Here is a 12,480-nt window from a genome sequence, read left to right as displayed (position 1 = left end):
CAGAGCGGGCAGTGTACTCCATTCGATCCAAAGTTCTTTTACATCCCATGGGAACCGAGATTAGTCATTAACTACTTCCTTTCACGTTGTGATTGGTAACAGGGTCTTAACTCCCTATATATTTTGTCTCTTATTTATAGAGAACGATTGCCAGTAAATGGGGGCGCGTTTCTTCTGTTGATGATAGCAATATTCGTCAAAGACATCCACCTCCGCCCCTATTAGACGCACTTTGACATTGATTCTCGCGAGGAATTGCCTTACTAAACCCCCCTGAGGAGTAGATAAAGGGAAAACTAGTATTCCAATACATTTTTATTTGAAAAAAACGACTTTTATTCTTCAGATTAAAGAAAAAAAATGCGTGCCAGTGTTAGCACCCGCTTGATTTGTTTGTAAGATTTTATTATTTTAAAACAGAATCAAGAGGAAATAATGTGAAAAACCAACGAATAGAAAACCAGAATGCATCCGGTAAAGTTCCCTCTTTCCATATATTTCCACAAATTGGAACCTCTGATGTTAGGGACGTTTAGGAAATGTTTCAAAGTAGAATTTATGTGATTGACTTTCTGATGTGAGTGTCTTGGACCACCTGAAAGTTCTCAGTAAATCACTTTTGGGGTACACAATCATTGCAGGAAAAAACGATACTAATCCGAGAGGAGGAAATCTAATATGGTGAAAAAAAAAAAAACCGACGAAGAAAGAAACCCATAGAAATATGGAAAATGGATGCACTCCACCTAAGGTAATTAAGACTTTTTTCACCTAGCATACTTTGGCAGGTGTTTCGACCTAGTACACTCTGTTCCACTCTTTGGTTGTGTTTCGAAACGTTAAATACATGTGGAACGAAGCACAAAGTGGTTTTGCGCTTCCAGGCAATACTTGTGGATATCAACCGCTGTCTGGACATATCTAGTTATCTCTTGATCCCTTGCTTGTGACGATCACTGTGGGGTTCCTATATATAACAACAGGTAAAGGACTACTCAGAAAATAATTGCAATTTTTGAACACCATTCATACGTTGTGATGGCTTGTACGGCTAACTGTTATTCCAGCACTCGCGAGAAGGACAAGACACTTAGGTGGCTCTTAAATTAAAGGGAGCCCTCACGCTTTTTACAAACTACGTTCGAACTGTATTAAACGTTTTTCTCAATAGGTCTAGCAAAAACAACAACAAAAACGTAAACAACAACCAAAACAAAAACCTACGGAGCGATCTGAATATTTTTATCGTTTTCTAAAGAAGGGTCTAACAGCCACTTCGAATTTTCCGAGACTGCCATTTTAAGTGGTGGGCAATGCACTCTGGGTTGACGACGTGGTTCCTCGGTGCACTTGTGGTGAAGTGTTTCACCCTTGTTGATATTACATTGCTTTCGTCTGTAGGAAATTTTGTAGCGAATACTTTAGTGTCAGATCTTCCCCATCAGCTGAAGCCACAAGCACTATGAAGTGTTCGATCGGCGGTCGACCTTCCCCATGAGCCGGAGCCATAAGCACTATGAATTCGAAGTGCTGGATCGGCGGTCGACATTTTCAGAATTAAAACCTGACGTTTCTCTATATTCTTCATCTTCTACTTTAATTTCCTGTCTCTCTTTGCTTGAAGACTTCTCCGGCTCCAACTGATTGGAAGAGATCTAACTAAAATTTTCTTCCCACGATAGAAAAATGGGTAATATGTACAGCTTTGGTGTGATGCTTTGGAATATGTGGTAAGCAGAGACAGCCTTTCATACAGAACTTTTCACCTATCATTCACAATTCCAGCTTCTAGATCGAATAAAAGACGGACTTCGCCCGAGTCACATTAAAGGAAATCACCAACTCTTAGGCCCTTTAGGGATATGGGAAACCGTTGTGGAGACGTGTTGGTCGAGCGACCCAAAACCAGAACAAAACTTAAGAAAGACAAAATGATCCTAAGAGAACTTTTTTCCACTTTAATGACACTCAAAATACTCCACTGCTATCTCAATAACGTGATGTAAGTTATTTTGTGTTTTAGTTGCAATGTGATATACATACCCCTTTACATCACGTATGCAAAGCGGATTTTTGGATATAAAAAAAAAATTACCCAATCATCTGATCTCGGAAACGCGTGATAGAGCTTTAGAAAAACAAACAAACAAAGAAACAAACAAATAGCACGTCACTCAGAAAAAAAAAAAGAAAAAAAACTTCCCTTACTTTGGGGTCACCAAAAAATAACCTGGCCGTGATTATATAATTTCCTTCCTTTTGTTAAGGCTACACAGTGGAAATTCAAGTAACTAAGAGGAAATCTACATGTATTTGTGAAAATATTAATATCCGCCTGTATCCTGCGAAAAAGTTGCAATAACATTTCCGATTTATCATCTAAAAGCTATTAAGAAGGAGAATTATCTGTCGTTATCATCTTTCCTAATTAAATTTGGATCATGATCAATGACTTGTTCTTTTAAGATGAATAGGCGCATAAATCTCATATTTGCAAAGTATTCTGAGTGCAAAGCCGAGGAAAAACTCCAATTTTTGTTTCGTTGGCAGAAACTAACAGCGTATTAATAAGAACCTGTTCCTAATTCTTTGAGTAACAATTAGTGTGTTATTCACTCAATGAATGTCTCTCGAAACTGGATTGTGAAGTAATATATTAAGATGCACCAAGAAACATAATACCAAAATCAAATAGCTTTAGTAACAAAACGATAGATTTGGTCCAGAAATAGAATGACAAAAGGCTAAGCAACAGGCAAAAAACCTAATTAGTTCTTCGGAAGCCTTCAACCCAATTTCACCAGTGGGACAAGTTACAGGAGTTCCAGCACGGCCTCTTTATAAAGTTCAATAGCTTCCCTGAGGCAATGTGGGGCTGATGGGCGTTTCTCTGGTTGTTTACTCCAGCAGCTCTGCATCAAATCTTCCCAGGGGCGCGGGGGCTGATTACAGCCTTTCACATGTCTTGGGCCTAAGCCCTTCTCCACCATGGCAAAGAACGTTCCAAGATTTGGTACGTTACGGACTTCATTGAAGGCCTGCTGTCCATACCACATCTCCCACAAAATTATCCCAAGGCTCTACATGTCTGCTTTGCTGTCATACAGTTGAGAATGAAACACTTCTAGCGCCATATAAACAGGCGTTCCCGCAAAGTTCCTGTGATCTGTTCCATAACCTTGGAAACGCCAACGTTGGTAATCTTCGCTGCATTTGCCGCTGACCGCTTTTCAAAGTGAAGGAAAACTAAAAAGATTAGCAAACAGCGTATTATCTTGTGATATGATATAGTCATCGGCGAAAAAAATAATTTGTTAGAGGATTCTGTTGGAGGACAGGTCACTGTATCTCGGGTGAATTATAATTTGCTCTTTTACCATGATTTGATTGACTTAATTAAAAAAAAAAAAAAGCCCAAAGCTGGTACAAATAGTTCTTCTATTCTTTTTCTCTTCCTTTTTTTTTTTTTTCTTTCTTGTTTCGTGCACCGAAGAGATTTCGTGGAGCTTGACTCTTAAATATGAACAATCTTCATATAAAAAGCTTGGTCACAAATAAATTTTACAACCGTCTCTTACACACTATCACTTAGGAGTTCTTTTTCAGTTTCATACCAGTATATCGTCCAACTTGAGATCTCTGTGAACTACTTTTTGCTCATAAATAAAGGTCAAGGCAGCAGTTATTTGTTTCATCCATCGACAGGAGTCTCTTTTTGCATCAGCATTCTTGGAATTGGCAGGAGCTCCTTCTGGATTTTTGAAGATGCGATCCTTCAAATTTCCGGTGCAGTATTCCATGTCTAGTATTACCCGGATTTCACCATCATCCTTGAGAAGCGACGTGCCATGAAAATTGACAACGTTTGGATGCTTTTGTTTTCTACAGTGGCCCAGAAGGCCCAAAGCAAAAAATATACTGCAGAAAATAAAAAAATATACTGCAGCAAATAAAAAATATACTGCAGCAAATAAAAAATATACTGCAGCAAATAAAAAATATACTGCAGCCAATAAAAAATATACTGCAGCAAATAAAAAATATACTGCAGCAAATAAAAATATACAGCAGCAAATAAAAAAATTATAAACGCAAAGAAAGAAAGGACCGCAGCAAATAGAAAAATGTAACGCAAACAAAAAATACTGCAGCAAATAAAATATGCAACGCAAACAAAAAAGAAAACGCAAACTAAAAAAATTGGAACGCAACGCCAAGGAAGACTGGGTAATAGTTCTTAGTTTCCCGCCAAAACAGCATGAGCTGGAACTCGCTTTTGGTTATGGACGAAAGCGATATGCGTAGGATTATAGAAGATTACTTTCATCAGGGGTACGAAAATAGAGATATTATCGATTTTTTAAAGGAGCAGCATGGTACTGTCATAAGTTCGCTGCAAAACATGGTTTCGGAAAGGCGGGCAAGCAAAGGATGTGTTAGCGGAAAGGATGTGTTAGTGTTAGCGGAAAACTGAGAACTATTACCCAGTCTTCCTTGGCGTTGCGTTCCCATTTTTTTGTTTGCGTTGCATATTTTATTTGCTGCGGTATTTTTTGTTTCCGTTGCATTTTTTATTTGCTGCGGTACTTTTTTTCTTTGCGTTTTGATTTTTTTATTTGCTGCAGTATATTTTTTAGTGGCTGCAGTATATTTTTTATTTGCTGCAGTATATTTTTCATTTGCTGCAGTATGTTTTTTATTTGCTGCAGTGTATTTTTTGTTTGCGTTGAGCCTTCTGGGCCACCGTAGTTTTCTTATGAGAAAAAGTACAAAACTATCGTCATATGCCAAAACTCTGCACGAACAGAACAAGTCATACGTTTATATATGCGATGTCGCAACAGTCCAGGCTGTAGTTTTATCCCAATTATATTCATACTTTATATTTTAACATATTTATATGAATATGTTATATATAATTTTTTTAAAATTGTCTTAAAAAACAGTTCTTGATTTATTATCTAGGACTCATTTGTAATTTTCAATGATTGTACAGTTTTTTTGTAAATAACTGTGTAATTCAGCCTTTGGCTGCGATGTAGTTTTGATAAACTATCTATCTATCTATCTATCTATCTATCTATCAATCTTCCTCAAAAGACGATAAGATTGAAAATAAATACCCATACAAAAATTCAAAAGCAGAAAAACTGCATTTCGTATCTACAGCTGGTGTCCCAAAGACATACCTTTATTTCTCTCATTATTGTGCAGCTCATCTTGCTCCAAATGAGTAGTACCAGTATCGCAAGAGCCAACAAATGGTCTAGTTACTGATCTTGTTATGTGACTTAACATCTGCGCATAATACTGCTGGTTGTAGAATGGAAAGTATTTTATCACAAGTTTTCGCCATCAGAGTTTTGTCAGTTTTCCCCAACCGTTTGCTGTCATATAATATAAGCTTCTGGGTGCAAAATCCCTCCATGGGAAGGACAGCGTGCAAATCAAAAATTCAACCTCTAACAACTTTATGCTGAAGTAATAAATATTCAGTGAAATTTAAATAACTTACTGTAAAAGCCCAATTTCATTCACAATATCGCAGGCATTTTCTGCTCCAAGCGAATTGGTATAAATTTTCAATGCCACAGTTCGTTTGTCTCCGTTCTCAGTTTTCATTATTCCCCTGTAAACAGAGCAAAAGCACCCTGACCCAGAAGGTCAGACTGGCCTTTTAGGTCTAACTTCTCACCAATAACACCAGCTGCAAGGCCCTTTTGCAACCCAAAAATGGCCAGACGACCTCTGATCTCAGAAGCTGTATCTACAATGGGTTGATAGGTTTCTTTTATCTCTTTTTCTGAACGTTTCCATCCAGACGTTGTTCACACAGCAGTTTATCGACCTCGATTAGCTCTGGAATGCGGGCTTCAATTTGAATTGCTTAAGACATATGATGGCGTCTTTCAGTTGCTCCTTCACGAAGGTTATAGGAACATCACCCTTTGAGACATCATCCAAGTAATCTGCTGACGCTTCTTTTATAAAAGCACATTTGTCTTTTTCGTATTTCACGATTTTGCTTCTGTTTTCCAATTTCCTCGTAATCGCCATTACGCCAACCACAGGGGCACTGATCACTAATGCATTAGGCTAAGCGGAAACCAGATAGGCCTCGTGATACCGATGGCAACCTCCTCTGTCGTGGTGAATGCGAGGCTCTCATCAACAGGATGATCAACTTCTGTCACCAAATCCTCAGACAATGCAACTCCCTGTAAATTGTGGGGCTCCCCCACAAGAAAATTCTACCGCTCCCGGAAATGCTGTACAAAGCAGTCAGGAGTACTTCCAAAAACGTGGTTGTCTTCTTCCCAATGCTCTATTATCTCTTGCAAGCGGCTTTGCATTGCTTTTGTGATGTTACTTTTCGTCACCTCCCAGGATGCTTCTGCTTTTGGTACGTCAACCAAGGACTATGAAGTAAAGTGAGATCTCACCTCATCGGACCGAAGATAAACGGAAAGACTGTTCATTGCTTCAGATGTGCGACACTTTAAATAATTGTGCAGATGCTTCATAACCTCATTTTGTTTTGTGTCTATTCGGGTCAAACGAAGCAGAATAAACGTCATCACTCTCATGACTTTTTCTTGATCTCTCGAAGCGTTCCTCACCTGGGCCGTGGCATGATAAACTATTTGGGAGAAAAAGGCCATATAGCCATCTAAAGGAAGTAAACGTAAATCAAAGTTCATCCAAGTGGCTTTGGTCATGCCCAAGTTCACTACTTACATACTCTTACACCTTTGGCACCTGACAATCGGCTCATACTCGGTTCTTATGACTTCGAATATACATCTGTTATGTCAGTAACAGAGTTACACCCAAGTTTAACTAGAAACTCTTGAATGGATAAACATTTGACTGATTCAAGTGTCCATTTCAACTCACGAGCAAAATTCATTCGTTCAATACAAGTTCTTGTTAGTTCGCCTTTGAATTTGATTGGTTGTTGTGTTCTAGTAAAGCTGTCGTAATGGCTGGGAAAAAGATGCGATTTATAGCATAAAATGGTACGATTTGTGGATAAATTTCCAATCAGATTGCAAGGATCAAAAGTAATTTCAAATATAGTTGTAATAAAGCTCTAGCTTATAACTTTAAAAAAAAATGTATCTTACGGTCCTGTTGCCAAATAATTGTCATTTAGCTTTCTTCGTATTGGTCGGGTTTGATTTCACTCGCGTTGAACAATGTAAATGTGTGTATGAACGAATAAAAAAGATGAACTCTTACCTCCAATAAATTTCAAGCCTGGCTTTGATGCCCCTGAGAATCACGGATCTCATGTAGTCCATTTAAAAAATCTCCTTTTTCGAAATATTAATGGCCTGCTTTTTCAAACATTTTTTTAAACCTTATTTAAGTTTGGCCACTATACTAGCTTCAGCTACTGTCAGTATTTATCCCTCAAGAATAATACATTAGTGCATTCCTCAGGTAATTACTGAAAGGCGAGACAGAGTAACATCAACAGTGTTTACGATACCAAGCACGAGCAATGATAAATGATTGTTTCTTGTGCGAGTACTCCGAGCGAGTTCATATGATTGCAAGGCCTTTTGATACCAGAAAAATGACTGTAATTGTGAACGAATTCGAAGATAAAAGTTAAATGTTCAACTGTGAACACTGCTAATATCAACTCTGTCACTAAAACACATTGAGATCGATACCGTGTCACAACTTTCTCATGTATCATGGCTTGACTGTTGGTAAATATATTTTTGCAAAGTGAACTGACATTTTAGTGTTTTCGATGCTAAAGTTCTTGACCACTCAACTTCCAATGCAAAAATATCCACGGTCGTGGTGAGTTGAGGAACATTAATACAGGTTCCCACCTCAGGTAAATCTTCTGAGGGGAACGTTCAATTGAGCCACGATTTGCATTTTTTTTCAGGCTGTGAAATGATAGAGTCAACCCTTAATTCAGCTTATGCAATTTCAACACACCACAACACAATAGATTGTAAGAAATTTCCATAATGTGAGTGAGGAGAGGCTTACTGAAACAGAGCCGGATGCCTCTCAAATATCCTGCTGTCTTTCTTCATTCGAGAACATAGAGAAATGCTTAGCGTTCTAGAGAATTTATATACGTTCTGAAAAGTGTTACCTGACCGGCCGTCAAATTAGGTGTGTTCGGAGACTGCTTTAATTCAGTCTTTACTCGATCTCTCATCTGCTCCAGGGACTTTAATCCATGGCATGGGATTCCAAGCGCCGCCATTGTTTGAAACATTTCCATGAGATCATCGATTTCACCTATGGGTTTTGTTTTCTTTGCTGCCATGAAGGCAAAATTTTAAAGAACAGAAATTAGAAGGCAGGTTTAGAAAAGGGATGACTACCATTTGGGGTACTAGGTTACTATTTTTAGCGCTTCATACTGCTTAAACAGATCAAAATGGCGTCCCTACTGCTAATACAAGGCGAACTTGACTTTTTCCAGGAAAAATGGCACTAGAAATAGATGGGGGGGGGGGGGGGGAGGTAACTCATTTCTTGTTATGTTTCCTTAGAAGTACATGGGAATGTTTTCATTCTACTGTTTTGACGAACTTTGCTTTCCAGTTATTTAGAGTGGTGCTAGCTGAGCTCAAAGTTTTAATGTTGTGGCAACGTCCATGTGTAGGGTATGTTGTCGTAAGAGAATCGAAATTTTAACTTGACAAAGATCATGTTGCTATAAAGTAGCAGCGTCGTTGTTGTTCTCGAAAGGTATCAGTGCAGTTAAAAATGAGATCTTCAAATATTTCTGTATTCCATGCGTCACGGTCATGAGGATACCAAGGACTGTGGATGACTGAAGGCCAACTCATAAAATTTCCAAACAGTAAGTTCCCTAAATAGAGTTATTGCTTGTACCGAACGAAAGTATCGACATAGTAAGTTGTGGAAAATCTACCACTAGGTTTTATTCATTACTGAAGAAGATACATGCAGGTGTAGTCGTATTTTTTAAGGCTAAGCTTTGAGTGGTCGAACAGACAGAGGGTATTTTTATAAATATTTAAAAATGGTCGGAATGCGAATTAAGTCCACCACATTTTCGCATGATTCCAGGTTTATGTGGCAAAATGTTAAATGACTCATTTGGACCTGAAAATAGCACGCGAGTTATATCACTTTGATAGGAGAGATTTTTTTTCGCTGGGCCAGGACCTGAAAGCAACGCACTCATCTTTCGCTTTCACCGGCCAGAAATCTACAGAAATTATCAGCAACCACGATATTTATATCACAGCATAAATTTCAATTAGTCGAGAACGTCCTAGATGATGACGTGCAAAACTAAAAGGGGCCAAAAAATCGAAAAGATAAAGATGCCATGTCGAACAAACACATCGCAGTGGTAATAACATGTTTTGAAGTCCTATTTCTAATAAATGAGCACCAGTAACTTCTCAAAGAATAAAAAAAAAAAATTACTTTTTAATGCAGCCTTTCTAATTTTGAGACATACCACTCCGAATAAGTAGTCAAGAAAAGCAAACAAATGGTCAGTCATGGAGCTAACTACTCAGATCAATTTTGGAGAAAGGACATTCATATCAGCACTGATACATATGCTTCTAATATGCCTTCCGAATAGATTTATTCCCGCAAAGAAGCATTTAAATTAAAATGTTATTGTTCAAACCAATCCTGAGGTCAAATTGCAATCAGTCTTTATCTATACATGTGTGAAGGCTAAATGTAATTTTTCACGTCTTTTTTCTTGATTTCTACTGTAATATAAGAACTTGAGTTTTAGCCCCACCTGTAAAAAGTACACTTCCAGGAAAGAGTTGAGAAATTTCCTGTACAATATGAAACATTATAGAAGATGACCTCGGTTAAGATAATAATGTACAATCACCAAAATACGTATTTATCGTGTCTGTCAGTAGAACATGCAAACTGCAAAAGGCGAACTGCAGATTGCAAACCAGGTACAAAACTCAAAACGCAAACTTCAGTTGAGGTATTTTTCTACTAGCGTTTTTTCATTATATTAAAAAAAAAAAAAAAAAAAAAAAAAAAAAAAAGAGAGAGATTTCTCTAAGCGGCTTTCAAAGGTGCTCAGTTTTTTGCCTCAGTCGCAGCTTTGTGTGGGCCTGGCTAATGAAACTCGTACTGCGTTACGGATGTAGAGCAGGATTTGATTGATGACACTGACCCCTAACATTTCCTAACGGAAATAGAAAATTATAATCATAGGTTTTGCTTAAGCTAAATCCAGAATCAAGCGATGCTATCGCAATCATCACTCAAAGTCAAAAACCCAGACGATTTTCTTTTGCAACGACCCCAAAGAAAAGTTCTTTCGCCATCGCTTCTCATGGGACCACTGAGATACAAATCCTTAAAATCAACAAGTTTCAAGTGTCCAAAGAAATTGAAAATTGAATAAGCCGCGACGGCAGGGCTATATCACTTAATGGCTCCAGCCGTTTGATGATTGATATTTCCGCTATATGTTTCTAATGTTATAAATAAATCAGGGTTTATTTCTATTTCTAGCCTAACCTGCTGGTTATTGCCTTAAATCTTGGACAAAAATGGCATCACGCGAAAAGAAGACAATACCTGATATGTTCAGAGCAAGCGATGCACTTAGAATCTCTTGGTCAGGACTAAAAACACTGGAAGAGATGAAAGAGAAGTGACGAGCGGAAGTAAGTCCAGCTTCAAACACCTCCAATGGGACAGAAAGTCAGGTAAGTGTTAACCGTGTCTCAAAGGACTAATAATCATATCAAACTATTTCCCCACTGCGATGGACATTTGTTTTTGTCGGCTCCAGCCTTGCGCGGCCGCTAACCCAGATGCCCCACCCGATTCGCCTTTAATCTACCGCTTATAAGCAAATCTAATTATACCAAATTACCGCATACATGCTGATAAAGTAGGACCTATTTACCTACTGAGATTAGATTACCGAGAACAAAACAAAGGCCAAAACAAAACAAAACAAAGGAAAATAAAACAAAGGAAATGATTTCAGAATGTTTTTCTGTTCTTCAGTAATCTTCACGCGTGGAATTTTATCCATGATCTCTTTTTACCAGATGTAAAAGCGATGAATTTTCCTCTTTCGCTTGAACCTTGTCACATGTCAAGTGCGACTGCGATACCGAAGACATTCTGAAATCATTTCCTTTGTTTTGTTTTCCTTTGTTTTGTTTTGGCCTTTGTTTTGTTCTCAGTAGGTAAATAGGTCCTACTTTATCAGCATGTATGCGGTAATTTGGTATAATTAGATTCGCTTATAAGCGGTAGATTAAGGGCGAATCGGGTGGATGCCCTCCTGAGCAAATTTCAAAATGGCGGATAAGCCAAAGAGAGAGATAAGAGAACCAAAGCGATTTTGCAACGAATACTCAGCATACACCCCTGTTAAAAAGGTCATTTCACAGAGAAAAGATACAAAATTGTATGATATTGAAGTCACGGAGGTTGACAAACCCAACAAGAGACTGAAAATACACTACATTGGCTACAGTACACGCTTCGATGAGTGGAGACCCTTCGGGGTTCTGTCCTCGTGTACCGGTTCACAAGAGCCAATACAAAAGACCAAACAATACGCAATAGCTAACCGATAACTCCTAAACAAAGAAAGAACGATGGTAATTCCCTTGTGAACCGGTACACCAGGACAGAACCCCCTTCGGGGACGGTGAAGCGTCTGAATATTTTCCTTCGAAATTGTATAGATTAGTAGGCTGCAACAAAAATTTATTGAACGACGTTTTGGGTAAAAACAGCAATCTAACCTGAAAAAAATGTATTTATTCCGACTCTTTCGGAAAATAACTTTACAAATCTTACTTGTTTATCTCGTAAGTAAACGATGGTGAAGCGCTTTCCGAGCTACCCGATTCTTCTCCCACTACTTTCACGCTTATAAAATAGAAAACGAGCAAAAGGATGAAGGAGTGGCTGTTTTGACTAGCCATTTGACGAGGTTCAATCTGCTCCTTGTTCCACAATTTACATATCAAAACAAAGGAAATTTGTTCCTTTCTTTGATTTTGGCGGTACATTTTCAATTTGCGCTTGCGTAAGAGAGAAATTGCCCAAGACTCCTTGCTCGGTCTTGTTTTGACCACGAACGCCTTCTCAATTTTGACGGAGCAGCTCGGGAAAAGGTGAAAATGACGAGGGAAAAACTTTACTTTGGAGTACGAAAATGCACAAAATGGAAAGCCATATTATAGTTCAATATTTCGGTGGTACATTGTTAACTTTTTATACAGAGAGTCGGCAAGATGATATAACATCCAAAAATCGCACTCAATTTGAGTGGGCCGATGAAGTGGGCGTGGTCACGAAATTCAGTAAGAGACTATTTGTACCCCGTGAGTTTGATATGCTTATTCGAGTTATTTATAAATCGTAACTGAATTTAAAAATATACCGGAAACTTTTTTTTCGGAATTTTAACAAACGTTTCTCAGAGGTAGGACGTATTAATTTTCCTAT

The 12,480-nt window shown here is 38.2% G+C and overlaps 1 protein-coding gene across 1 annotated transcript; it reads right to left on the bottom strand.

The window, feature by feature from the left end:
* Positions 1–3,124: 3,124 nt before the first annotated feature.
* On the bottom strand, positions 3,125–5,622 carry LOC148727192 (putative serine/threonine-protein kinase DDB_G0279405). Its single transcript, XM_088726449.1, has 3 exons — positions 5,516–5,622; positions 3,615–3,918; positions 3,125–3,226 (listed from the first exon to the last, which is right to left on the bottom strand). Exons 1-3 carry the CDS (start codon positions 5,620–5,622, stop codon positions 3,125–3,127), a joined length of 513 nt encoding a protein of 170 aa, XP_088582575.1.
* Between the last annotated feature and the right edge of the window lie 6,858 nt (positions 5,623–12,480).

This window comes from Stylophora pistillata, chromosome 7 (genome assembly GCF_964205215.1).
Source record: "Stylophora pistillata chromosome 7, jaStyPist1.2, whole genome shotgun sequence".
In the NCBI taxonomy this organism is placed as follows: Eukaryota; Metazoa; Cnidaria; class Anthozoa; order Scleractinia; family Pocilloporidae; genus Stylophora; species Stylophora pistillata.
Note: the sequence above shows the minus strand (reverse complement) of the source record. Positions and strands in the feature narration are given on the sequence as shown.

What these genes read in the sequence shown, in the direction of transcription:
- LOC148727192 (XM_088726449.1), bottom strand. Translation starts at nt 5,622, where the DNA reads ATGAAAACTGAGAACGGAGACAAACGAACTGTGGCATTGAAAATTTAT. An exon ending in AATGAAATTGGGCTTTTACA is followed by an intron (nt 3,919 to 5,515) that starts GTAAGTTATTTA and finishes TATTTTCTGCAG; the next exon opens with TATATTTTTTGCTTTGGGCC. An exon ending in TCAAGTTGGACGATATACTG is followed by an intron (nt 3,227 to 3,614) that starts GTATGAAACTGA and finishes CACTTTGAAAAG; the next exon opens with CGGTCAGCGGCAAATGCAGC.